This window comes from Salvelinus sp. IW2-2015, linkage group LG36, assembly GCF_002910315.2.
Source record: "Salvelinus sp. IW2-2015 linkage group LG36, ASM291031v2, whole genome shotgun sequence".
In the NCBI taxonomy this organism is placed as follows: domain Eukaryota; kingdom Metazoa; phylum Chordata; class Actinopteri; order Salmoniformes; family Salmonidae; genus Salvelinus; species Salvelinus sp. IW2-2015.
The window spans coordinates 24,406,293-24,430,515 of record NC_036875.1 but is presented as its reverse complement, the minus strand read 5'-3'; the positions used below and the strand labels follow the sequence as shown (position 1 = coordinate 24,430,515).

Below are 24,223 nucleotides of genomic sequence, written 5' to 3'. Positions count from 1 at the left end.
AATGGGTACGATTCCTGCTTTGATCCTCGCAATGGCCGCCAGTCCACCCATTATGCTATCATTGACTTGAATTGGGACGCCAGTTCTATGACGGCATAATGTGCGTAAAAATAAAAAAATTACACTGACCGCAGTCATTTGGCAGGCCAATTATGTCATCCAAAATTCCATGACCATCACAGCCCTAGGTACACCACACTTACCAAAACCTTCAATATCTAGGTTTTGTTCGACCACCAGGTCTAGAAGACTGTTGCCCTTGGCACTTGAAGTGGTGATCTTCCGCCCATTGCGGTTGATGAAATAGACAGTCACCTTCTCCTCTGACCTAGAGTAGGATAGAGAAAGTGAATGGAGACAGAATGAGAGAGAGAGAGAGAGAAAGAGAGAGAGAGAGAGAAAGAGAGAGAGAGAGAAAGAGAGAGAGAACCAGGGTTCTTTTCAGGTGAGCCAAGAATAACATAATACAAAACCATCACAGGATAAAAATATTTTGGCTTGCCTTTGAACCCAACTAAAAATGAGTTTGCATGACGTATGTTAGAGGATATTTTGAAGTCTCAAAAGGTAACAAAGTATGCAGGTAATGCACTGGCGTAACGTAGTTTCACTGGACCCTGACAGTCACTCAAAGTATAGACTACCAATCGCTGTCAAAGATGCTGAAATTTTGACGTTTATGCGGTTACATGCCTATTGAATTGATGATAGGCTTTCTGTGGTGCCAGGGCAATGGATAAATATTTATTGGTAGGCCTATTTGGTTCACAAAGCTATACACTGTGTCGCAATGCTGCCATTTTTAGACTGTTGGCTGGCGGCAATAATGTAATTACTTTTTCAGTAAATCAAGTTGGAAATTGAAACATTTCAGATTGTAAAAATAAATGTCCGATGCAACAGCATACTAATCAGCTACCAATAGATTTTTTTGAATATAAAACTGTCCTTTATAGGCTACCTGAACCTGCATGACATGAGCCGTCCTCTCACTCTCTCCCAGTTTGGATAGAAAGTTGTTGTGTGTAAAACCAGTCTATTAATGGCAAATAATACAGTCAGTCCACCCTCAAAACACTAGCTTACCGTATTTAGCTGCTATTTATAAACTTTTTATAAGAATTACACATCAAATAGCCTAACAATGAGGAAAAGAGTAGTCGGTTTGAGGATAAATTCAGCCACTATTTATTGTTGAACTTACAGCCTACACAAATGGCCTGCAATATTCAAGGTAAATTTAATTAAATCAAATTAAATCCAATTTGAGAGACTCCCCTGGTCTCCTGAAGTCCTCATTTTGTGTGTAAATGTTTTCACCATGGCCTGAATGTCCAGGTTGCTGGACCGACTCTTTTCTATACCGAGTATTGATAACCCAGACAGTCTTTCCTGAGACATTGTGTATTACACTCAGTGGCCTGTTTATTAGGTATTAGGCTCACGGAAATGGTTCGCTCCTACAGACAGTCACGTGGCCATGGCTTGCTATATAAAGCAGGCAAACCGGCATCCAGTTACTGTTCGATTGAACATTAGGATGGGCAAAACGAGTGACCTAAGTGACTTTGAATGTGGAATGATCGTCGGTGCCAGGTGCACCGGTTCCAGTATCTCAGAAACAGATGGCCTCCTGGGATTTTCACACGCGACCGTGTTTAGGGTTTAACAAGAATGGTACACAAAGAAAAAACATCCAGTCAGCGGCAGTCCTGTGGGCGAAAACAGCTTGTTGATGAGAGGTTGAAGGAGAAAGGCAATAATCGTGCAAGCTAACAGGCGTGCCACAAACAGGCAAATAACGGCGCAGTACAACAGTGATGTGCAGAGCAGAATCTCGGAACGCAAAACTTGTTGGTCCTTGTCACAGATGGGCTATTGCAGCAGACGACCACACCGGGTTCCACTTCTATCAGCTAAAAACAAGAATAAGCGGCTCCACGTGATCACCAACACTGTAAAATTGAGGAGTGGAAAAACATTGCCTTGCCCAATGAATTCCGGTTCCTGTTGCGTCATGCTAATAGCGGTCAGGGCGTAAGCAGCATGAGTCCATGGTCCCATCCTGTCTGGTGTCAACGGTACAGGCTGGTGGTGGTAGTGTAATGGTGGGGGGAATGTTTTCCTGGCACTCGTTAGGTCCTTTGATGGTCAAATCAAATCAAATCAAATTTTATTAGTCACATACACATGGTTAGCAGATGTTAATGCGAGTGTAGCGAAATGCTTGTGCTTCTAGTTCCGACAATGCAGTAATAACCAACAGTAATCTAACCTAACAATTCCACACTACTACCTTACACACACACACAAGTGTAAAGGGATAAAGAATATGTACATAAAGATATATGAATGAGTGGTGGTACAGAACGGCATGGCAGATGCAGTAGATGGTAATACGAGTACGGTATATACGTATGAGATGAGTACTGTAGGGTATGTAAACATAAAGTGGCATAGTTTAAAGTGGCTAGTGGTACATGTATTGCATAAAGATGGCAAGATGCAGTAGATGATATAGAGTACAGTATATACATATGAGATGGGTAATGTAGGGTATGTACCATTGTATTAAGTGGCATTGCTTAAAGTGGCTAGTGGTACTTTTTACATAATTTCCATCAATTCCCATTTTTAAAGTGGCTGGAGTTGAGTCAGTATGTTGGCAGCGGCCGCTAAATGTTAGTGGTGCGCTGTTTAACAGTCTGATGGCCTTGAGATAGAAGCTGTTTTTCAGTCTCTCGGTCCCTGCTTTGATGCACTGTACTGACCTCGCCTTCTGGATGATAGCGGGGTGAACAGGCAGTGGCTTGGGTGGTTGTTGTCCTTGATGATCTTATGGCCTTCCTGTGACATCGGGTGGTGTAGGTGTCTGGAGGGCAGGTAGTTTGCCCCTGGTGATGCGTTCTGCAGACCTCACTACCCTCTGGAGAGCCTTACGGTTGTGGGCGGAGCAGTTGCCGTACCAGGCGGTGATACAGCCCGACAGGATGCTCTCGATTGTGCATCTGTAGAAGTTGTGAGTGCTTTTGGTGACAAGCCGAATTTCTTCAGCCTCCTGAGGTTGAAGAGGCGCTGCTGCGCCTTCTTCACAACGCTGTCTGTGTGGGTGGACCAATTCAGTTTGTCCGTGATGTGTACACCGAGGAACTTAAAACTTTCCACCTTCTCCACTACTGACCCGTCGATGTGGATAGGGGGTGCTCCCTCTGCTGTTTCCTGAAGTCCACAATCATCTCCTTTGTTTGTTGACGTTGAGTATGAGGTTATTTTCCTGACACCACACTCCGAGGGCCCTCACCTCCTCCCTGTAGGCCGTCTCGTCGTTGTTGGTGATCAAGCCTACCACTGTAGTGTCATCCGCAAACTTGATGATTGAGTTGGAGGCGTGCATGGCCACGCAGTCGTGGGTGAACAGGGAGTACAGGAGAGGGCTCAGAACGCACCCTTGTGGGGCCCAGTGTTGAGGATCAGCGGGGTGGAGAGTTGTTACCTACCCTCACCACCTGGGGGCGGCCGTCAGGAAGTCCAGGACCCAGTTGCACAGGGCGGGGTCGAGACCCAGGGTCTCGAGCTTGATGACGAGTTTGGAGGGTACTATGGTGTTAAATGCTGAGCTGTAATCGATGAACAGCATCTCACATGGGTATCCTCTTGTCCAGATGGGTTAGGGCAGTGTGCAGTGTGGTTGCGATTGCGTCGTCTGTGGACCTATTGGGTCGGTAAGCAAATTGGAGTGGGTCTAGGTGTCCGGTAGGGTGGAGTTGATATGGTCCTTGACTAGTCTCTCAAAGCACTTCATGATGACGGAAGTGAGTGCTACGGGGCGGTAGTCGTTTAGCTCAGTTACCTTAGCTTTCTTGGGAACAGGAACAATGGTGGCCCTCTTGAAGCATGTGGGAACAGCAGACTGGGATAAGGATTGATTGAATATGTCCGTAAAACACCCAGCCAGCTGGTCTGCGCATGCTCTGAGGACGCGGCTGGGAATGCCGTCTGGCCTGCAGCCTTGCGAGGGTTAACACGTTTAAATGTTTTACTCACCTCGGCTGCAGTGAAGGAGAGCCGCAGGTTTTTGGTAGGGGCCGTGTCAGTGGCACTGTATTGTCCTCAAAGCGGGCAAAAAAGTTGTTTAGCCTGTCTGGGAGCAAGACATCCTGGTCCTCGACGGGGCTGGTTTTCTTTTTGTATCCGTGATTGACTGTAGACCTGCCACATACCTCTTGTGTCTGAGCTGTTGAATTTCGACTCGATTTTGTCTCTGTACTGAGACTTAGCCTGTTTGATTGCCTTGCGGAGAGAATAGCTACCTGTTTGTATTCGGTCATGCTTCCGGTCACCTTGCCCTGGTAAAAAGCAGTGGTCGCGCTTTCAGTTTCACGCGAATGCTGCCGTCAATCCACGGTTTCTGGTTTGGGAATGTTTTTATCGTTGCTGTGGGTACGACATCGTCAATGCACTCCTAATGAACTCGCTCACCGAATCGCATATTCGTCAATATTGTTGTTGGACGCGATGCGGAACATATTCCAATCCGCGTGATGAAGCAGTCTTGAAGCGTGGATTCAGATTGGTCGGACGCGTTGAACAGACCTGAGCGCGGGAGCTTGTTGTTGAGTTTCTGTTTGTAGGCTGGAATCAACAAATGGAGTCGTGGTCAGCTTTTCCGAAGGGGGGCGGGGGAGGGCCTTATAAGCGTCGCGGAAATTAGTATAACAATGGTCTAGTGTTTTCCAGCCCTGGTAGCACAATCGATATGCTGATAGAATTTAGGGAGTTTTGTTTTTAGATTAGCCTTGTTAATCCCCAGCTACGATGAATGCAGCCTCAGGGTGTGTGGTTTCCAGTTTACAAAGAGTCAGATAAAGTTCGTTCAGGGCCATCGATGTGTCTGCTTGGGGGGAATGTTATACGGCTGTGATTATGATCGACGAGAATTCCCTTGGTAGATAATGCGGTCGACATTTGATTGTGAGGAGTTCTAGATCAGGTGAACAGAACGACTTGAGTTCTTGTGTGTTGTTATGATGATCACACCACTTCTCGTTAATCATAAGGCATACCCCCCCGCCCCTCTTCTTACCGAAAGATGTTTGTTTCTGTCGGCGCGATGCATGAAGAAACCAGCTGGCTGCACCACTCCGTTAGCGTCCCTTGAGTTAGCCATGTTTCGTGAAGCAGAGCAGTTGCAATCCCTGATGTCTCTCTGGAATGCTACCCGTGCTCGGATTTCATCAACCTTATTGTCAAGAGACTGGACATTGGCGAGTAGTATGCTAGGGAGTGGAGCGCGATGTGCCCGTCTCCGAGCTGACCACGAGACCGCCACGTTTTCCCCTTTTTCGGCGTCGCACAGGGTCGCCGGCTGGGATCAGATCCATTGTATTGTGTGGAAGGCAAAACACTGGATCCGTTTCGGGAAAGTCATATTCCTGGTAGGAACGATGATGAGTTAACGTTAATCGTATATTCAGTAGTTCCTCCCGACTGTATGTAATGAAACCTAAGATTACCCGGGTACCGATGTAAGAAATAACACGTAAAAAAACAAAATACTGCATATTTTCCAAGGAACACGAAGCGAGGCAGCCATCTCTTTTCGGCGCCGGAAGTTGATGTACACCATTCACTGGTGTAATGGTGTGGGGGGGGGGGGGGTCCGACGCAGTACTAGATGGGTGTACCTAATAAACTACACACAATTTAAAAACTTAGTCTTGAATGATGCATGCAGCTCTCCATAGCCGATGTGAGGAAGACCTTTAAACAGGTCAAGGCCCAGGCCGTGTACTATGAGCATGCGCTGACCAACTGCCAAGTGTCTTCACTGACATTTCAACCTGTCCCTTACTGAGTCTGTAATACCAACATGTTTCAGCAGACCACCATAGTCCCTGTGCCCAAGAACACCAAGGTAACCTGCCTAAATTACTACCGACCCGTAGCACTCAAGTATGTAGCCATGAAGTGCTTTGAAAGACTGGTCATGGCTCACAACACCATTATCCCAGAAAACCCTAGACCCACTCCAATTTGCATACCGCCCCAAGAGATCCACAGACGACGCAATCTCTATTGCACTCCACACTGCCTTTCGCACCTGGACAAAAGGAACACCTACGTGAGAATGCTATTCATTGACTACAGCTCAGCCTTCTACACGATAGTGCCCTCAAAGCGCATCACTAAGCTAAGGACCATGGGACTAAACAGGTAACAACCCTGCCATGCTGATCCTCACACAGGGGCCCCTCAGGGGCAGTGCTCAGTCCCCTCCTGTACTCCCTGTTCACATGACTGCATGGCCAAGCATGACTCCAACACCATCATTAAGTTTGCAGACAACACAACAAGTGGTAGACCTGATCACAGACAATGATGAGACAGCATCAACCTCTCCCTCAACGTGATCAAGAACAAAGGAGATGATCGTGGACTACAGGAAAAGTAGGTCCAAGCACGCCCCCATTCTCATCGATGGGGCTGTAGTGGAGCAGGTTGAGAGCTTGTCCACGTCACAACAAACTATCAAGGTTCCGTTTTAGGACCACTATTGTTTTCACTATATATTTACCTCTTGGGGATGTTATTCGAAACATAATGTTAACTTTCACTGCTATGCGGATGACACACAGCTGTACATTTCAATGAAACATGGTGAAGCCCCAAAATTGCCCTCGCTAGAAGCCTGTTTTTTCAGACATAAGGAAGTGGATGGCTGAAAACTTTCTACTTTTAAACTCGGACAAAACAGAGATGCTTGTTCTAGGTCCCAAGAAACAAAGAGATCTTCTGTTAAATCTGACAATTAATCTTGATGGTTGTAAAGTCGTCTCAAATAAACTGTGAAGGACCTCGGCGTTACTCTTGACCCTGATCTCTCTTTTGACGAACATTATCAAGACTGTTTCAGGACAGTTTTTTTCCATCTACGTAACATTGCAAAAACCAGAGATTTTCTGTCCAAAAATGATGCAGAAAATTTATCCATGCATTTGTTACTTCTAGGTTAGACTACTGCAATGCTCTACTTTCCGGCTACCGGATAAAGCACTAAATAAACTTCAGTTAGTGCTAAATACGGCTGCTAGAATCCTGACTAGAACCAAGAAATTTGATCATATTACTCCAGTGCTAGCTTCCCTACACTGGCTTCCTGTTAAGGCAAGGGCTGATTTCAAGGTTTTACTGTTAACCTATAAAGCGTTACATGGCTTGCTCCTACCTATCTTTCCGAGTTGGTCCTGCCGTACATACCTACACGTACGCTACGGTCACAAGACGCAGGCCTCCTAATTGTCCCTAGAATTTCTAAGCAAACAGCTGGAGGCAGGGCTTTCTCCTATAGATCTCCATTTTTATGGAACGGTCTGCCTACCCATGTGAGAGACGCAGACTCGGTCTCAACCTTTAAGTTTTACTGAAGACTTATCTCTTCAGTAGGTCATATGATTGAGTGTAGTCTGGCCAGGAGTGTGAAGGTGAACGGAAAGGCTCTGGAGCAACGAACCGCCCTTGCTGTCTCTGCCTGGCCGGTTCCCCTCTCTCACTGGGATTCTCTGCCTCTAACCCTATTACAGGGGCTGAGTCACTGGCTTACTGGTGCTCTTTCATGCCGTCCCTAGGAGGGGTGCGTCACTTGAGTGGGTTGAGTTACTGACTGATCTTCCTGTCTGGGTTGGCGCCCCCTTGGTTGTGCTGTGGTGGAGATCTTTGTGGGCTATACTCGGCCTTGTCTCAGGATTGTAAGTTGGTGGTTGAAGATATCCTCTAGTGGTGCGGGGGCTGTGCTTTGGCAAAGTGGGTGGGGTTATATCCTTCCTGTTTGGCCCTGTCCGGGGTATCATCGGATGGGGCCACAGTGTCTCCTGACCCCTCCTGTCTCAGCCTCCAGTATTTATGCTGCAGTAGTTTATGTGTCGGGGGCTAGGGTCAGTTGGTTATATCTGGAGTACTTCTCCTGTCTTATCCAGTGTCCTGTGTGAACTTAAGTATGCTCTCTCTAATTCTCTCCTTCTCTCTTTCTTTCTCTCTCTCGGAGAACCTGAGCCTAGGACCATACGTCAGGACTACCGGCATGATGACTCCTTGCTGTCCCAGTCCACCTGGCCTTGCTGCTGTTCCAGTTTCAACTGTTCTGCCTGCGGTTATGGAACCCCTACCTGTCCCAGACCTGCTGTTTTCAACTCTTAATGATCGGCTATGAAAAGCCAACTGACATTTATTCCTGATTATTATTTGACCATGCTTGTCACTTATGAACATTTTGAACATCTTGAACATGTTCTGTTATAATCTCCACCGGGCACAGCCAGAAGAGGACTGGCCACCCCTCATAGCCTGGTTCCTCTCTAGGTTTCTCCTAGGTTTTGGCCTTTCTAGGGAGTTTTTCCTAGCCACCGTAATTCTACACCTGCATTGCTTGCTGTTTGGGGTTTTAGGCTGGGTTTCTGTACAGCACTTCGAGATATTAGCTGATGTACGAAGGGCTAAATAAAATAAACTTGATTTGATTTGATCATGGTCCAAACACACTAAGACAGTCGTGAAGAGGGCACGACAACGCCTATTCCCCCTCGGGAGATTGAAAAGATGTGGCATGGGTCCTCAAAAAGTTCTACAGCTGCACCATCGCAACTGCTTGACCTCCAACCGCAAGGCACTACAGAGGGTAGTGCGTACGCCACAGTACTTCACTGGGGCCAAGCTTCCTGCCATCCAGGACCTCTCTACAGTACCAGGCGGTGTCAGAGGAAGGCCCTAAAAAGCCTTCCAGCCACCCTAGTCATATACTGTTCTCTCTGCTACCACACGGCAAGCGGTACCGGAGTGCACAGTCTAGGTCCAAAAGGCTTCTTAACAGCTTCTACCCCCAAGCCATAAGACTCTCGAACAGCTAATCAAATGGCTACACAGACTATTTGCATTGACTCCCCCCCACCATTTTTACGCTGCTACTACTCTCCGTTTATTATCACTTTACCTCTACCTACATGTACATATTACCTCAATTACCTTGACTAACCTGTGCCCCTGCACATTGACCCTGTACTGGTACCCCCTGTATATAGCCTCGTTACAGTTGTTTTATTGTTGCTCTTTAATTATAAATAAAAAAACGTATTTTTTATTTATTTTTTACATCAGTTTATTTTAGTAAATACATTCTTAACACTTATTTTTCTTAAAACTACATTGTTGGTTAATGGCTTGTAATGTAAGCATTTCACTGTAAAGTCTACACCTGTTGTATTCAGCGCATGTGACAAATACAATTTGATTTGATGCATGCCAACATACACTGAGTGTACAAACATTAAGAACATGTTCCTAATATTGAGTTGCATCCACCCTTTTTGCCCTCAGAACAGCCTCAATTCGTCAGGGCATGGACTCTACAAGGTGTCGAATGCATTCCACAGGGATGCTGGCCCATGTTAACTCCAATGCTTCCGACAGTTGTGTCAAGTTGGCTCGATGTCCTTTGGGTGGTGGACCATTCTTGATACACACAGGAAACGAATCAGGATGAAAAACCCTGCTGTGTTTTTGACACAAATAGGTGCACCTGGCACCTACTCCATACCCCGTTCAAAGGTACTTAAATCTATTGTCTTGCCCATTCACCCTCTGAATGGTACACATACACAATCCATGTCTCAATAGTCTCAAGGCTTAAAAATAATTTTTTAACCGGACTCCTCCCCTTCATCTACACTGATTGAAGTGGATTTAACAAGTGACATCAATAAGGGATCATAGCTTTCACCTGGTCAGTCTGTCATGGAAAGAGCAGGTGTTCATAATATTTTGTACACATAGTATATACCAGAGATAAGGGACTGTTGATATTGCAACCACAGAACTCAAACGCCGGTTCACCAGTATGAACGAAATCTCTTTTTTTGTTCAAGCCCTCAAGAACTGTTATCCGCTAAAGATGATCATCTGTTTGAATCTGCCAATTTATTGGCTGTCCAGTATCCAGACTACCTGTCCCCAGAGCTTCCTATACAGTTAATCTCTTTTCGTAACGTGTTGAGGCCGGCCATTAAGGAGAATGAGAGGCTCAATTAAAGATTTTGCGGAATTTGTATTTGAAACACCCTTCTGCCAAGTTTCCCTGATGTTGCTACAACAATCAAGCTGTTTTTACCATCCCTGTAACTGTCACTTCTGCAGAGAGATCGTTTTCTAAACTAAAACCTTGAACTCATAAAGACCTACCTAAGAAGCATTAGGGTCTCGGTCTGATATGGGCTTTTGAACACCTGAGTAAACTCCACTCACCGCACGGGCGCCATCATAGCCTTGACCAAGGTATTTGTTCACCGATATCCCTTTAAACATCAGTAGGGCCTCACGAGTGGCACAGTGGTCTAAAAAAGGCACTGCATCGCAGCACTAGCTGGGCCACTAGAGATTCTGGATTCGAGTCCAGGCTCTGTCACAGCCGGCCGTGACCGGGAGACCCATGGGGCGCGGCGCACATTAATCCAAGATGGCGTAGCAGTCGGAAGTGTGTTTTGTCTTGTCTCATGTAAATCTAGTTTTTTCCATATATATTTAAATCTACTTTCCATTTATGTACCGAATATACTCTCCTGCAACCAGCCTCACCCAATGTGATACGGATCTGCTATTTTAATACTTTAGAACCGGAACCCCCATCAGAAGCTAGCCAGCTAACTAGCTAGCCAGCTAACTAGCGGTCCCGTGTGGCTCAGTTGGTAGAGCATGGCGCTTGCAACGCCAGGGTTGTGGGTTCAATTCCCACGGAGGGACCAGGATGAATATGTATGAACTTTCCAATTTGTAAGTCGCTCTGGATAAGAGCGTCTGCTAAATGACTTAAATGTAAAATGTAGCTAGTAGTCAGTTAGCCACTGCTAGCGGTCTTCACCGTTAACTCAGACAACAGCAAGCCTCAGCTCGGTCAATACCTGCCAGTCTGCACAGAGCGATATCAACCCAGAGCATATCGGACTGCTTTTTCTCTACCACATCTCCGGATTCCTACCGCAAGCTCTGAACTTGTACACCGATTCATCACAGCTAGCTAGCTGCAATCAGAGTGGCTACTCCTGGCTAACGTCACTGTCCCGAAGCAAACACCAGTTAGCCTTGAGCTAGCCTTGAGCTAGGCCCATCTCCCGGCTAGCCGAAGAGGTCCACCAGCCAATTCTTGGGATACAATACCTCTTTTGCCAATTGGCCTGGCCTACTTACTGCCGACACGGAGCCCCGCCGATTCATCACGACTGGTCTGCTGACATGATCTTCCGAGGTGGTCTCAATCAGTCTATTCCGTTGGGATGTTACCGGAGGACCATCTGCTAGCGCCGGCCCGCTAGCTCGCCTAGCATAGTAGCAACTACTGAATCGGCTTCCTGAATAATCTATTGCTACTCATTGAACCCTATGATCACCCGGCTACACATGCTTCTCCCTAATGTCAATATACCTTGTCTATTGCTGTTTTGGTTAGTGATTGTCTTATTTCACTGTAGAGCCCACAGCCCTGACCAATATGCCCTAGTTAGCCCCTTTGTTCCACCCCCCACACATGCGGTGACCTCACCTGGCTTAACTGGTGCCTCTTAACTGCCGCCCAGAAATCTGCTCCTTTTACTCTCTGTTCCAAATGCCCTAGTCAACCAGTTCTTATAGCCTTTAGCCGTACCCTTATCCTACTCCTCCTCCTCTGTTCCTCTGGTGATGTAGAGGGTAACCCAGGCCCTGCTGCCCCCAGCACCAATCCCCTCCCCAGGCGCTCTCATTTGTTGACTTCTGTAACCATAAAAGCCTTGGTTTCATGCATGTTAACATTAGAAGCCTCCTCCCTAAGTTTGATTTATTCACTGCTTTAGCACACTCCGCCAACCCGGATGTCCTAGCCGTGTCTGAATCCTGGCTTAGGAAGGCCACCAAAAATCCTGAAATTTCTATCCCCACATTTTCCGACAAGATAGAACTGCCAAAGGGGGCGGAGTTGCAATCTACTGCAGAGATAGCCTGCAAAGTTCTATCTTACTATCCAGGTCTGTGCCCAAACAATTCGAGCTTCTACTTTTAAAAATCCACCTTTCCAGAAACAAGTCTCTCACCATTGTCGCTTGTTATAGACCCCCTTCAGCCCCCAGCTGTGCACTGGACACCATATGTGAATTGATTGCCCCCATCTATCTTCAGAGTTCATACTGTTAGGTGACCTAAACTGGGACATGTTTAACACCCCAGCCGTCCTACAATCTAAGCTAGATGCCCTCAATCTCACACAAATTATCAAGGAACCGGCGGTCAAATGACCACCCCTCATCACTGTCAAATGCTCCCTAAAACGCTTCAGCGAGCAGGCCTTTCTAATCGACCTGGCCCGAGTATCCTGGAAGGATAATGACCTCATCCCGTCAGTAGAGGATGCCTGGTTGCGCTTTAAAAGTGCTTTCCTCACCATCTTAAATAAGCATGCCCCATTCAAACACGTAGAACTAAGAGCAGATATAGCCTTGGTTCACCCCAGACTTGACTGCCCTTGATTAGCACAAAAACATCCTGTGGCGTTCTGCATTAGCATCGAATGTTTGTTCCTTTATAGTTTTGCATAGTTTTCACTCAGTCATGTTCACACACACATATTCACACATCCATGCACTTTACATACACCTTACATTATGATACTTCCACACCTCATTCCTTTTTCTTAGTTTAAAGTTAATAGTTTTGTTTATAATAAAGAACACTTTTAATTGGCCTATACCTGTTCGTGTCCCCTCATTTTTGTCACAGGCTATGAGCCGGCTTGTGACACTACCCCGGCCAAAATCTCAGCACTCCCTGCAGCAACATGCCCAAGCCCCACCCCCGATTCTCCTTCACCCAAATCCAGACAGCTGATGTTCTGAAAGAGCTGCAAGATCTGGATCCCTACAAATCACCTGGGCTAGACAATCTGGACCTTCTCTTTCTAAAATTATCCGCCGAAATTGTTGAAACCCCTATTAATAGCCTATTTAACCTATTTCGTATCATCTGAGATCCCTAAAGATTGGAATCTTAAAGATTGATCCCTAAAGATTGTCTCCCCCTCTTCAAAGACACTCTAGACACAAACTGTTATAGACCTATATCCATCCTGCCCTGCCTTTCTAAAATCTTCAAAAGCCAAGTTAACAAACAGATCACCGACCATTTTGAATCCCACCGTACCTTCTCCACTGTGCAATCTGGTTTCCGAGCTGGTCATGGGTGCACCTCAGCCACGCTCAAGGTCCTAAACGATATCATAACCACCATCGATAAAAGACAGTACTGTGCAGCTGTCTTCATAGACCCGGCCAAAGCTTTTGACTCTGTCAATCACTGCATTCTTATCGGCAGACTCAATAGCATTGGCTTCTCAAATGACTGCCTCGCCTGGTTCACCAACTACTTCTCAGATAGAGTTCAGTGTGTCAAATCGGAGGGCCTGTTGTCCGGACATCTAGCAGTCTCTATGGGGGTCCCACAGGGTTCAATTCTCGTGCCGACTCTTTTCTCTGTATATATCAATGATGTCACTCTTGCTGCTGGTGATTCTCTGATCCACCTCTATGCAGACGACACCATTCTGTATACATCTGGCCCTTTGGACACAAGCCTCCAAACAAGCTTCAATACCATACAACACTCCTTCCGTGGCCTCCAACTGCTCTTAAATGCTAGTAAAACTAAATGCATGCTCTTCAACCGATCGCTGCCCGCACCGCCCACCCGACTAGCATCACTACTCTGGACGGTTCTGACTTAGAATATGTGATCAACTACAAATACCTAGGTGTCTGGTTAGACTGTAAACTCTCCTTCCAGACTCACATTAAGCATTTCCAATACAAAATTAAATCTAGTCGGCTGTCTATTTCGCAACAACCTCCTTCACTCATGCTGCCAAACATACCCTTGTGAAACTGACTATCCTACCGATCTTTGACTTCGGCGATGTCATTTACAAAATAGCCTCCAACACTCTACTCAGCAAACTGGATGTAATCTATCACAGTGTCACACGTTTTGTCACGGAAACACCATATACTACCCACCACTGCGACCTGTATGCTCTCGTCGGCTGGCCCTCACTACATACTCGTCGCCAAACCCACTGGCTCCAGGTCATCTATACGTTTTTGCTAGGTAATGCTCACTGGTCACCAGCTCACTGGTCACCATAGCAACACCCACCCGTAGCACGCGCTCCAGCATGTATATTTCACTGGTCATCCCCAAAGCCAACACTTCTTTTGGCCGCCTTTCCTTCCAGTTCTCTGCTGCCAATGACTAACAAATTGCAAAATCACTGAAGCTGGAGACTTATCTCCCTCACTAACTTTAAGCATCAGCTGTCAGAGCAGCTTACCGATCACTGTACCTGTACACAGCCAATCTGTAAATAGCAGACCCAATTACCTCTCCCCATATTGTTATTTATCTTCTTGCTATTTTGCACCCCAGTATCTCTACTTGCACATCGTCATCTGCACATCTATCGCTCCAGTGTTAATGCTAAATTGTAATTATTTTGCCTCTATGGCCTATTTATTGTCTTACCTCCCTACTCTTCTACATTTGCACACACTGTACATAGATTTTTCTATTGTGTTATTGACTGTATGTTTGTTTATATGTAAATCTGTTTTTGTCGCACTGCTTTGCTTTATCTTGGCCAGGTCGCAGTTGTAAATGGGAACTTGTTTTCAACTGGCCTACCTGATTAAATAAAGGTGATATAAAATAAAAAACATTTGGCCCGGCGTCGTCCGGGTTAGGGGAGGGTTTGGCCGGCAGGGATGTTCTTGTCCCATCGCGCACTAGCGACTCCTGTGGTGGGCCGGCTGCAGTGCACGCTGACACGGTCGCCAGGTGTACAGTGTTTCCTCCGACACATTGGTGCGGCTGGATTCCGGGTTAAGTGGGCATTGTGTCAAGAAGCAGTGCGGCTTGGTTGGGTTTCGGAGGACACACGGCTCTCGACCTTCGTCTCTCCCGAGTCCGTACGGGAGTTGCAGCGATGAGACAATTGGATATCACGAAACTGTGGAGAAAAAAAGGGTAAATAATATAAAATAAACGTTCAATCAGTAGAAAAAAATTACAAACCAAGGCCTGAGTCACTTTTTCAGTCACATTCCTGAAGCCCAAGAAACAAACACCTAGATTCCTAGTACATATGGAAATTATGTACTATTACTTTTGAGGGTTACATTGATGACAGGCGCATGGGCCCTCCAGAGCTCGTGGGCACCCCCACCTTTCGGGGGCTGGGAAGGTGTCTGGTATACCAGTGAGGTAATGCTACCCATACACACATCATTCACTTCTTTTTCAGTTACTTTCTTTACTAGAAAAACAAAAACAAAGTTTCACTGCTATGTAGGCTTTTAGTGGATGGTGGTCCAACCATGGTGCTGCTATAGTTCTGTCTGGTCACAGTATCCCTTCATCTTATACTGTAGGAACTTCTTTAACACTCTACTTCATTATCTGAGGAAAGCAACACTGTCTGTTAAGCATCCAACAGTGTAGTAGTTTGGTTGCCAGAGCACAGCATCCAAACACCATCCACATAATACTTTTACAAGGTTGTTTCTGTGTGCTGTACTGTGTGGGCCAGAGGCTCTGGTTTATAGAGTTAGACAATAAGAACAACACACTTTCTCCGTTACTACTCTCACATGATGAATCACTGTCATAGGGTTTAACAGCGGTAAAACCAAGAGTTTAATAATGGTCATATCAGTCTATGGTCCTCCCCCCTAAAGCAAACAGTCTTCATTGTAACCAGGCAACTTGGTTTAGTCTTAAGATCAAAGTGTTTAATGCTGCTGTCACTAACAATAAGGGCCAGCTCGAGCCTTTTGGGGGGGACCAACGTAAGAATTGTTTGGTTGGCTCCCCTCTTGACGGTGGAGAGTTTTTTGTTTTAAAGTTAATTTCCTGCAATTCTACACAATTCTCCAGCCTGCCCTGTACAGAGATTGCACTCGGTTTCCAAACATTCACAATGGTGTGTATTCATAGTTTTCAAGGGAAGCCAGGCTTCCCCCCAAAAAATGTAGTCTCTCTGTGTTTCGTAATTGTCCTTCAATTCACAAGATGCTGAATGTATCTCACCAGAAAACACATCCGAGCGAACGAAACCCGGAGAAGGCGAGTGGGAAAGCTGCCGTTACAGTCGAATACTACTCACCAACGTGCAATCATTGGACAATAAATTAGACGAGGTTCGATCACGAATATCCTACCAACGGGACATCAAAAACTGTAATATCCTATGTTTCACGGAATCGTGACTCAATGATGACATGGATATTCAGCTAGCGGGATATACGCTGCACCGGCAAGATAGAACAGCACAATCCGGTAAGACGAGGGGGGTGGTCTGTGCATATTTGCAAACAGCTGGTGCACAAAATCTAAGGAAGTCTCTTGATTTTGCTCACCTGGAGTATATTGTGATAAATTGCAGGCCACACTACTTGCCTAGAGAGTTTTCAGCTATACTTTTCATGGCTGTTTATTTACCACCACAGACAGATGCTGGCACTAAGACAGCACTCAGTCAGCTGTATAAGGAAATAAGCAAACAGGAAACCACTCACCCAGAGGCAGCGCTCCTAGTGGCCGGAGACATTAATGCAGGGAAACTTAAATCAGTTCTACCAAATTTCTATCAACATGTTAAATGTGCAACCAAAGGGAAACAAATTCTAGATCACCTGTACACTACACAGAGACGCATACAAAGCTCTCCCTCGCCCTCCATTTGGTAAATCCGACCACAACTCTATCCTCCTAATTCCTGCTTACAAGCAAAAATTAAAGCAGGAAGCACCAGTGACTCGGCCTAGAAAAAAGTGGTCAGATGGAGCAGATGATAAACTACTGGACTGTTTTGCTATCACAGACTGGAACATGTTCCGGTATTCTTCCGATGGCATTGAGGAGTACACCACATCAGTCACTGGCTTTATCAATAAGTGCATCGAGGACGTCGTCCCCACAGTGAATGTACGTACATACCCCAACCAGAAGCCATGGATTACAGGCAACATTCGCACTGAGCTAAAGGGTAGAGCTGCCGCTTTCAAGGTGCGGAACTCTAACCCGGAAGCTTACAAGAAATCCTGCTATGCCCTGCGACGAACCATCAAACAGGCAAAGCATCAATACAGGGCTAAGATTGAATCGTACTACACCGGCTCCGACGCTTGTCTTATGTGGCAGGGCTTGCAAACTATTACAGACTACAAAGGGAAGCATAGCCGCGAGCTGCCCAGTGACACGAGCCTACCAGACGAGCTAAATCACTTCTATGCTCGCTTCGAGGCAAGCAACACAACATGCATGAGAGCATCAGCTGTTCCGGACGACTGTGTGATCATGCTCTCCGTAGCCGACGTGAGTAAGACCTTTAAACAGGTCAACATACACAAGGCTGCGGGGCCAGACGGATAACCAGGACGTGTGCTCCGGGCATGTGCTGACCAACTGGCAGGTGTCTTCACTGACATTTTCAACATGTCCCTGATTGAGTCTGTAATACCAACATGTTGTTTCAAGCAGACCACCATAGTCCCTGTGCCCAAGAACACAAAGGCAACCTGCCTAAATGACTACAGACCCATAGAACTCACGTTCGTAGCCATGAAGTTCTTTGAAAGGTTGGTAATGGCTCACATCAACACCATTATCCCAGAAACCCTAGACCCACTCTAATTTGCATACCGCCCAAACAGATTATTGCATCTCCTTGTGTTGTTGTCCTCTGGTGGCTTTCCTAAATTAGTCATGGATGGAGATTTGGACTTGTAGTTTTACTTAATTCTCCATACTGGCCAATGATTATAACCGCGATTCAGATCCAACCATAAATCCATACATTGTGCCCTTGGCCTGAGAGGATGGAAGTTCAACATGTAGCTTGATGTAGTATGCTAATGTTAACTAGCTGGCCTGGCGTATCGTTGCCCATGAAAGGAAGTTAGGCTAGCGAGCAAGAATTCTAGCCAGGTAGCCTAGGACACCAAAAACTAAAAGTGTGTACTGTATGACAAAATCAAAGAGCATTTAGGCAACATGAAAGAGGAGGATGGCATTGGCGTTTCTATACAAATAGGGTGAGTCGGAAACATTACTTCGCTTGAGCATGCTGTAGGTCATTTAACTGTTTGTTACATGCAATATGTTTTGTGGACTTCACCAGACAGATTTTGCTCTCTGGTTTTGTAATGAAACAAAAGGTGTGGTTGAATTCATTCTGCCACTGTGTCTTCTTATTGTCTCGGCCTTAGGCATATACTGTATATCACGATGCTAAAGCATATGAACTAGCAGGTTATAGAGTAAATAACGCAATTACCACAACACATAGGTTGTAATATGGATTGGCATTCCCTGAGATTTTACCCACACACCCACTGAACATGCATGGCTTGAGAGATGTGGTCACCGGTCGAGTGTGTATAGCTAGCTACCTAGTTTAACTCCTCGATCACATCGTTAGTGTCATTGCGTTTTGGTACACCAGAAGTACATTCATTTCCATTAGAACGCTGCGTTTGCCTTGCAACATTGCGTTGCAGAGGCAGTTGCAGTGCATTATGTGTGGTGGATACCTTGGATATATCGAAGATGGCTTGACAAAAATAGTAGAAGGTGAATGTTGAGCTTTTGTTGCACACATATCCAAATTATGCGGCGTACCATTTTTCACAATATCAACAGTACCGCCACAGCAGCGTAACATTTGATTAACACTTGATTTTCTTATTTAAATTATTGTACTAAATTCTTGCAACCAACAGAATGTTATATATATGGGGGATACAACCATCCCAGCTCTGCAGATTTTGTGCGAATAATCATTAGATAATTTGTTTTGGTACTGTCCATATGTAGCTTGTTTTTGGTCGCAGGTCCAGGAATGGTTGAAGAATTGCAATATTTATCTGGAGCTACCTCTGCAAATAGCACTACTGGGTGATTTGAAAAGTCATAGTCAATTGATCAATAATATAGTAATTATTTTAGCAAAAATGTTTATCTTTCATTTACAATCTGTAGAAACTATGAGAATAGAAAGATTCAGAACTTTAATGAAATATGGCAAATAGAAATAAAAAAAATGGATGGTGTTAAGAGATAGATGGGAGGGGTTGAGTGGAGCTGAAGGGTGGGATTAATAACAAGATAACTAATGTAAAATATACTGTGTCCGTAAAATGTGTATAGGTTCAGAACTTTTGTGAAACAGCACAGTTAAAAAAATATGGCAAAATATAAATCAAACTGGATGGTGTTCAGAGATAGATGGGAGGGGTTGATGGTAGCTGAAGGATGGGATTAAAAACAAACCAAATATAACTATAACCTTTTGCCTTGATGACAGTTTTGCACGCAATTGGCATTCTCTCAACCAGCTTCACCTGGAATGCTTTTCCAACAGTCTTGAAGGAGTTCCCAAACATGCTGAGGACTTGTTGCCTGCTTTTTCTTCACTCTGCGGTCCAACTCATCCCAAACCATCTCAATTGGGTTGAGGTCGGGTGATTGTGGAGGCCAGGTCATCTAATGCAGCACTCCATCACTCTCTTTCATGGTAAAATATCCCTTACACAGCCTGGAGGTGTGTTGGGTCATTGTCCTGTTGAAAAAAGAATGATAGTCCCATTAAGTGCAAACAAGATAGGATGGCGTATCGCTGCAGAATGATGTCATAGCCATGCTGGTTAAGTGTGCCTTGAATTCTAAATAAATCACAGACAGTGTCACCAGCAAAGCACCCCTACACCATCACACCTCCTCCTCCATGCTTCATGGTGGGAACCACACATGCAGAGATCATCTGTTCACCTACTCTGCGTCTCACAAAGACATGGTAGTTGGAACAAGAAATATCACATTTGGACTCATCAGACCAAAGGACAGATTTCCACCAGTCTAATGTTCATTGCTCGTGTTCTTGGCCCAAGCAAGTCTCTTCTTATTATTGGTGTCCTTTAGCAGTGGTTTATTTGCAGAAATTCAACCATGAAGGCTTGATTCACGCAGTCTCCTCTGAACAGTTGATGTTGAGATGTGTCTGTTGAACACTGTGAAGCATTTATTTGGGCTGCAATTTCTGAGGCTGGTAACTTTAATGTACTTATCCTCTGAAGCAGAGGTAACTCTGGGTCTTCCTTTCCTGTGGCAGTCCTCATGAGATCCAGTTTCATCATAGTGCTTGCTGGTTTTAGCCTACATCATCGTCAATATTTGGTCTGGTTGGCTTATGGGAGCAGCAGAGAGAGGCAGAAAGAGTGAAGTCAATCAGTAAAAGAAATCGAGCTAGCTAACTAGCAGAATTACATCAATCATCAACAATTAGCTGATCGCACACCTCTTTTCCCAATGTCAATGATGTCTTTAGGAGGCACTGTATCTAGCTTTCTTAAAATTTGTGATGAGTTGTTGCTAAAAAAAAAAAAAATCTAATTTTTGCTAAAGAGGCATTTGGTATTTTATGAATTTGGAGATTTGAATTATGAAAGCATTTCCCCCCCATTTTGAATACCTGCCCCCGAATGGTCTGTGCACGGCCCTGCATAGGCTACAACTAGAAATAGTTATGAAATACATAAAATGCAATACTAAACCAAGTGAGTTCAACCACAAGGGAAAGAAGTCTCTCCACAGTACACAGTGGTTTATGGTGATGTGTTGCTGTCCTCTAGTGTCTATATGTGAGAAGACAATGTTGGTATGGAGTCTCGATCCCTTCTCCCTGAATTGTGCACTTGATCACTCTCTCTACTAGAGTTTAAAGCATGGCACTTTCACTTTCATGCTAGGCCCTTTGCCCTATTGGCGAGCTGTGCACACGGCTCTGTTTTTGATATTGCAAGGCTAGGCCTCAAAACTTGTGAGATTGTATAGCACTGCAAGTGACACGTGCACAAAGGGAGAGAAAAAAACTGTTGCGCCGTGATTGGATAAAGCTTAACCCTGGGGACAAATTGCCTGACGACACAAAATGAATTATTCCGCTGCTCTATGTTCGTTAAATACTTAATTTCGAAAAAATAAACTTCTACTCTTCGATCATACCGATATTGTTTTTTTTTACGCAAAATGGTACGCAGTATCATCTGGATATGTGTGCAACAAAAGTTCAACATTCACCTTCTGCTAGTAATTCTGTCAAGCCTTCAACACATACAGTAGACACATACGTTCGATAAATCCAACGTATGCACCACACAGAACGCACAAAAACAACCTCGGCAAGGCAAATGCAGCGTTCCATTGGAAATGAATGTACTTCTGGTGTCCCAAAATGCAAAATACTGTCAGTATGATCGAGGCGTGTGCGTAGCGTTTGGCCGAAGCAAGGAGTTTTAATAACCAGGCAAAGGGACAAGCGTAATTTAGAAAAAAAAAAAAAAAAACAGGAAGCAGATCATACAACAGCAGGGCAGGCTACCCAAAGTGTGCAGTCGGCAGATGTTTCCTAAAGAAAGATTACAAATTGCTAACATTTAGCAATTTCTACTCTTTCTGTAGGAAAGATCTGAAGACTGCACAAGTGTGCCACATATATACGCTGCAGGACTTCCACGCATCCTGCCTTTATAACGTTACATGCTGAACAAATATTGCTGACCATAATCGGATACTTTCTCATTCATAAAATATGATCAAAGTTATGTTGAAGTTGAATAGCCCAATTGAAATGTATCAGGTGCATTCAGTTGACATGCAAAAATAGTTTAATCTGTCTTTCTATGGCATGGCTAGTGTTGAATACTAAATAATAACATTTATACGTCACATTTTCCTACCTGAGTGGCTGTGCACTGGTGCCCAGTAGCACCTTATTACCGCCAAAGACCTGGGGCAGGTATGGTGATATTAAAATCCTAGATGCTGCGTGAAACGGAACGGCACATTTCGTTCGATATCGTAACAAACGAGTAAAAAACTGTATTGATGCAGACGCAACCGACATGTTGCCCCAACGTCGATGTAAAATAACCAAAATTATAGCAATTGATGCAAGTTCAGGAGTGTATCAATGTACCCAGGCGAGAGCGAAATGTAAGCACCACAAAACATTTACCCCACTTGCAACCCTTAAGTGGATGTCTCCCTCCCTCCCTCGGAATTGCTCAATAGGGCATAAGGGGACCCAGGGTTTATGTGTGTGTGGAGCATGGATTGTGCCAGATAGGTTACGTGATTCATTAAAAACACTAGGCTCCTTAGTTCATGGTTATTTTCTAAAAAAGGTCAAAGTCAAAGTCTAAAATGTAATCCATCAGAAACAAACCTGTAGACGAATTAATATGTTTACAATGTAATTACCATTTTGCATGTTATTTCTTAACCTGGTTATTTCTATTGTTAGGCCTAATCAACGTATTTGTAAATGTGTGTAATGTTGTGCATTACTACATAAACAGATGGTATCCAACAAACCTCACCTGCCTACGGCCCGCTGTCACACCTTGAGAATTCTACTTATGGAACAATATGGGGCTTTATGCCTGTCTTTGTGGAGCAGTTTGGCTCTTGCCCTTCATTTCTATGTTTCCTGTCCAGGGTTGGGTAGGTTACTTTCTAAATGTAACACCAATAATACATTTTTGGTAATTGAGGAGGCTCAAATTGAAGGTCATTAACCAAAAAATAATTTACTAAAGTGATATGATTAATCATTTTGCTCACAATGTAATTTCCCTTCATTTAAATGGAGTAACACCAATGAATCTTTGTATTTAGACATACCAAATGACCAATGGAATCCCTTAAATTCTGACATACTTAAAGGGTCTAAGATTTGGTACTGTAGGTTACTTTCTAAATGGAATCTGGTACTGTTACTAGTTACCGGTCCAAAAGTTGAATCAATAACGCAACTTTAAAATTACCCAAACTCAGTAACGTAATCTGATTACTTTCAGACTCGCTCAGGTTTAACAAACTTAAACGCATGCCTTTTTCAATGCTGAATTGCATGTCAAGAGCTGTTAACAGAAAGATGTCAATTTATTTTTTTCCCTGCAAACATCCTTTCTGAATGTAAAAGTAGTCCAAGATAATCATCTACTTTTTCAAAAGTATCTGTAATCTGATTACAATATTTTAGCTGGTAACATAACAGATTAGTTTGTTTTTTTTGTAATCAGATTACATGCATCTGATTGAATGTAGGCCTAATTAGTTACTCCCCAACCCTGTTCCTGTCTCCACTTCAGTAATAGGATCATAGATCTTGGCTTGTTCCCCCACACTGACCTCAGCCCCATGGTCTCATAATACTCTTAACCAGCTACCGCCCATATAATCGACTTACTGTAGGCCTATATCAATGAATCCCATCACAAAGCACTTACTTGACTTTACTTAATCCTAGACTTGCTAAACTCACTCATGCAACCTTGATTTCAGTTTAAATAACAATTAATCCTCAAGTCAATTTATACAGTATGACTGCGCATTAGCGTTATACTTTGGATAGAATTTGGCCATAGGCACAGATCTAGAATCAGTTTACCCTCACATAATCCCACATTTAACTATTAGGTGGAAATTGCTAAACTGACCAGAGGTCAGTGTCTAGGGGTAGCTTTATACCTACTGAGGTAAATCAGAAGACTGAGTGAGTGGATGGGGGGAGGAGAGGACGGATTAATCAAAGATCAGGGACAGATTAGAGAGGGATCGTAATCCCATTTGCCACACCCCATGTCCCAATACTATAAAAAGACTAGACAATTACCAGGGACTGCAGCTGAGATGTCTAAAAATTACAGATACACCTCATGTCTTTGTCATTATACTTAGACTAGAGTATACAATATTATAGTCAGATGTCTTATACATGCAACAATGCATAGCTTTCATCATCATGGAAGTATAATGCAGAGATTTCATTATAGATGTAGGCTACTGTATATTGACACACTGAGCTACAATCCAATAGTGAGGCCACTGCACTAAGAACATTCAGTGGATTGTTGTGGCGTCCACAAGATTTGAATGGAATCAGATTCTCCCAGACATAATAACCTCACTGAGTCAATGAGAAGAGTCTGGCTCATGGCCGTAGGGTTAGATGTTTATCTAAACTCAGAACAGCTTTACGATTAGTGAAAAGAGGTTAATAAGTAAGGATTTCACTGTAAAGTATACACCTGTTGTATACGGC

At 44.4% G+C, this 24,223-nt stretch overlaps 1 protein-coding gene across 2 annotated transcripts in view; it reads right to left on the bottom strand.

The window, feature by feature from the left end:
• LOC111959259 (adrenodoxin) overlaps window positions 1-22,179 on the bottom strand; it is a 31,580-nt gene extending 9,401 nt beyond the window's left edge. For both annotated transcript variants that reach the window (XM_023980740.2, XM_070437538.1), the window contains exons 1-2: window positions 21,855-22,179; window positions 204-328 (exon numbers count right to left, since the gene is read on the bottom strand). In XM_023980740.2, the coding sequence (XP_023836508.2) occupies window positions 204-328; window positions 21,855-22,021 (292 nt within the window). In that variant the 5' untranslated portion in view covers window positions 22,022-22,179. The remainder of the gene's footprint in view (window positions 1-203; window positions 329-21,854) is intronic.
• Window positions 22,180-24,223: the final 2,044 nt, after the last annotated feature.